This window comes from Bidens hawaiensis, unplaced genomic scaffold (genome assembly GCF_021521415.1).
Source record: "Bidens hawaiensis isolate Kalapana, Puna unplaced genomic scaffold, B.hawaiensis_p1.1 tig00066790_1, whole genome shotgun sequence".
Taxonomy (NCBI): domain Eukaryota; kingdom Viridiplantae; phylum Streptophyta; class Magnoliopsida; order Asterales; family Asteraceae; genus Bidens; species Bidens hawaiensis.
The window spans coordinates 30,553-34,976 of NW_027501862.1; the positions used below are offsets into that span (position 1 = coordinate 30,553).

General features: G+C 33.2%; 1 protein-coding gene across 1 annotated transcript; it reads left to right on the forward strand.

Annotated features, from left to right (window-relative positions):
* Positions 1-2,018: 2,018 nt before the first annotated feature.
* LOC143604807 (serine protease SPPA, chloroplastic-like) lies at positions 2,019-4,379 on the forward strand (the record flags this gene model as incomplete). Its single annotated transcript, XM_077081180.1, has 8 exons — positions 2,019-2,086; positions 2,188-2,372; positions 3,136-3,319; positions 3,402-3,539; positions 3,627-3,797; positions 3,871-3,974; positions 4,057-4,124; positions 4,213-4,379. Coding segments are annotated over exons 1-8 (1,030 nt in total), but the record flags the coding sequence as incomplete, so codon positions are not given.
* Positions 4,380-4,424: the final 45 nt, after the last annotated feature.

Below are 4,424 nucleotides of genomic sequence, written 5' to 3' on the forward strand. Positions count from 1 at the left end.
GTTATACCCGACGTATTCCGCTTAAAACCGGGGTGTTACAGACTGGTCGCTACCCTGCCGTTGTCGCCGGTTCCAACCGTATATGACAGTGATTTTGTATGTTAAAGGCTATGATGATACCTCTTAAGACTTATCGGAGCCTCTTAGCCACGATAAACTCAGTGATGATGAGAATAGCTTTAGCTGAGAAGTGGTTTTGTATGTTAAAGGCTATGTGTTAATTAGTTGTATGAACTTATGTGTTTTTTTTTCGTAATTTTCATTGTAGTTTTTATGTGTGTATATGTTATAGTTGTCGTTGATTTTCTTTTCATTGTAACTTGGTTTGTGTGAGTTGTTTTTGGTTTGGTGTTTTGAGTATAGATTTGTTTGATTGGTTTTGGCAGAATTATGTTTGTTTCCAATGTTCGTTTTTGGGTTTCAAATTTTGAATTCATTTGATGATTACTACCATGAAATTGGTTTCGGCCCGTTACTGAAAGAATCTGATCAATAGTTTCAAATTGTTTTAGCAAGTTGTCGAGTTTAGTAATCTTTTTGTTAATTGTGATACAAATTCACAGTCAAATTTGGGCTTATGGCACTAACGAAAAAAGAATCTGCAGTGATACATTTATTCTTCGGTCAAATATGTCTTTAATTGGTCTTAAAAGAAGGCAATATTACTAACTTGCAGTAATGCTTATTGAGAAAAAAACGTTAACCAAGAATAAAAAGTCAACATTAAAGGAAATGGTTCTTTTTTATTTTTTTAACAACACATGGTGGTGTGATTGAAAAACACATTGTGGGTTCGAGTGTGTGGACTTCCAAAATTCGGTTACGAGCTATTGATGTTGGGGCATGCAACATAATAAGACGATAATGTGTATCAACAAATGACAATTCCACACCCGTTAACGCATATCAACAACTGGCAGTTCCACGCCCGAGTTGCGAAGCGCGGGTAAACCTCCTAGTTATAACTTAACATTTAAGTTTTAACTTAAGACCACATAATTTAGGGAAAATCCCCAAAATAGGCATTTATGAATACGTTTTTCAGGTTTTAGGTGTCATTTCAAACAAATTCCTAAAATAGGTATTATAAACTAGTCGTGACGGATAGTTTATGATTGTCAACGAGTAGTTTGTATAACCAATTAAAATTTGTCACGTGTCTTTAAACTAACCGTAACGACAAGTTTCGCTAATCATCTACTCGTAAAGATTAAATAAGTTTAGAGCCTCGTAATCAACGCCCATGAGGAAATAAGATATACTTTAGTCGCGACGAGCAGATTATAAAACCTTAAGAGTCGCGAGTAGTTTATCAAACTAACCATGACTATGAGTTTGATTACCAAATGCATCGAACCGGTTTGTTATTCAAAACACTAACCGGAATGGTTAGTTTGTTTGGTCAACTAGTCGTTACGAGTAGATATTGGTCAACGATTACTTTACATCCATTATACGAGTATTTTATTGGTAATTAACTCGTCTCGATAAGTTTACCTTGTAAACATTACTCATACGAGTAGTTCATATCTAGTTAACTCGTCATGACTAGTTTACCTTGTTTATATTCCCGATACGAGTATTTTATTTGTAATTAACTCGTTTTGATAAGTTTACCATATTTACATTATCGATATGAGTAATTTATTGGTAGTTAACTCTTCGCGTTTAGTTTACCTTGTTTACATTCCTATACTTTTTTTCCAAAATCCAACATTCACCAATAGTGCTCCGAAATACACTGGTCGTTACAGTTAGTTTATAGACACGTGGCAAATTTTAATTGGTTATACAAACTACTTGTTGACAATCATAAACTATTCGTCACGGCTAGTTTATAATACCTATTTTGAGAATTTGTTTGAAATGACATCTAAAACCTAAAAAACGTATTCATAAACGCCTATTTTAGGAATTTTCCCCGTAATTTATCCATCCAAATCAAACCTCAAAAGTCTTTGTTTTATTATTTAAAAAAAAACAGTTGACTTGACTTTGACTTTTCTTAATTACAACCATTTTTAACGAACTTGATCACCACTACAGTACACTATCTAATCAGTAATCACAAGCATGGGTTCAACAAGTAAGTATAATTAACTATATTGATATAATAACAATAATAATAATAATAATAATAATAATAATCTCACACCAAAATTGATCATGATGATGATGATGTTTCAGACGACGGCGAATTCAAATCCAAATCGAAATCGGATGTTAACGCCGGTGAGTATCCTAGCGGTGAATTCGAGTACAAACCTCCAGGCGCGTGGAGGAGACTCGCGGTCAACCTACGCATGATAATTGCTTATCCATGGCTTACGGTTCGCAACCGCAGTCTATTGAATATCAAATTGCGCGGGAAGGTTTCATTATTTCTTTAGAGTCCTTTCTTCTTAGTAATTATAATAATAATGCGCACAATTCGGTTTGGGTCGGTTTTGGGCTAAAATTTTCCAAAATAAGAAACCTCAGCTTTTGAAATTTTAAAATAGTTCAGTTTTGGTTCGGTTTTTGGAAAACCCACAACCGAACCCGATATCAGAAATCAGTTCGGGTATTTCGTTTATTATGTCGGTTTTTTGGTTTGGTTCATTTAATGGATCAGTTAATAATCGAAACCAAACTTGGGCCAAAATTTTAAGCTTAACATAGTGCGCGCCAACCAACTTGTTGCTTAGAAATACATGAAATGGATATATAACTATAAAACACGAAACACATAAAATGGAGGTATAAATTTAGTATTATATCAAAATATGAATGGTTTGGTTTCGGTTAACCAAGAGTACACAAATATATATATATATATATATATATATATATATATATATATATATATATAATTTTCGGTTGGCGGTTCGGTTAATGTTCACCCCTTTTGCCATATAAGTTTGAAAATTTTGAGCCGTAAATTTCTTTGTGTGAAATAATATAACTGGGCCTAAATTGTTTTGTTAGTTAATAACTAATTGACTATTACACATTTGGGATAAAATACTTGCGTTACATATATATTACATTATTATAAATTAGTTACATTAAAATAAAATGTAAATCTATAATAAAGTTGGTTTGGCTTTTGTTTCGGTTTCATGCACACCCCTAATTTAAATATGCGAAATTCAGATATCTGATCAGTGGAAGAGTCGTTTCTCTTCTGGTTTATCCTTACCAAAACTATGTGAAAACTTGATCAAGGCAGCATATGATCCTCATATATGTGGTGTTTATCTCCACATTGAAACCCTGAGTTGTGGATGGGGTAAAATTGAAGAAATTAGAAGGCACATATTGGATTTTAGGAAGTCAGGTAGATGATATACAATCACTTTTATATGGTTTAATTTATGTTTCTGAGCATTTTTAATATTAGCTGTGACAAAATAATATAGGAAAGTTTATTATTGGTTATGCACCTGAATGGCATGAGAAGGAGTATTACATTGGATGTGCCTGTGATGAGCTCTATGCCCCTCCGAGTGCTTACTTTTCGTTATATGGTTTAACTGCTCGAGCAATATTTTATGGAGGTAAACACCGTAAACTGACACATTACATTATACTGTTAATTATAGTAAGATCAATGTTTGAACTTAACCAAAATGGTTTTGGTAAAGGTGTGCTTGAGAAAGTAGGCGTGGAGCCACAAGTAAAGAGGATTGGTAAATATAAGAGTGCGGGTGATCAGTTAACTCGCAAAAACATGTCTGAAGAAAACCGTGAGGTGCTTACTTCATTGATAGACAATATCTATGAAAATTGGGTTGATAAGGTTTCCAAAGACAAAGGTGAGTTTCGTTTGTGTATTTTTTATTACTGTTGTTGCATCAAAGTAAACCGCTTGCCTTGTTTATTTTACAGGAAAGAGTAAAGAAGAAATCGAGAGTTTTATTAACGAAGGCGTTTACCAAATAGAGAAGTTGAAAGAAGATGGATGGATAACAGATATCAAGTATGATGATGAGGTACCGTAAAAATTCTTCAAGAAACCATTTTCTAAATTCAATTTTTTTTTATGATGATTATGATAATAGTCAACCTTTTCAGGTTACATCTATGTTGAAAACAAGATTAGGCATTGCAGAGAAGAAAAAACTTCCACTTATTGATTACAAGTGAATATTACTCTTATATAGTCTTTATTTTTTCGCAAGAATTTGCATATTTCTGCTTTAATAGACTTACTTTATCATCATGGTTTAGGAAATACTCAAAAATTAGTAAATGGAGTGTGGGGTTATCAGGAGGCAAGGACCGAATTGCGGTAATTAGAGCTTCTGGTAGCATTGGTCGTGTAGAGGGGTCATTGTTTTCACCTAGTTCGGGCATCATAGCTGAGAAATTCATCAAAAAGATTAGCAAAGTGAGAGGTATGTAAAACATTATATGGTTTCTTTTGTTATTATTGTTTTAGA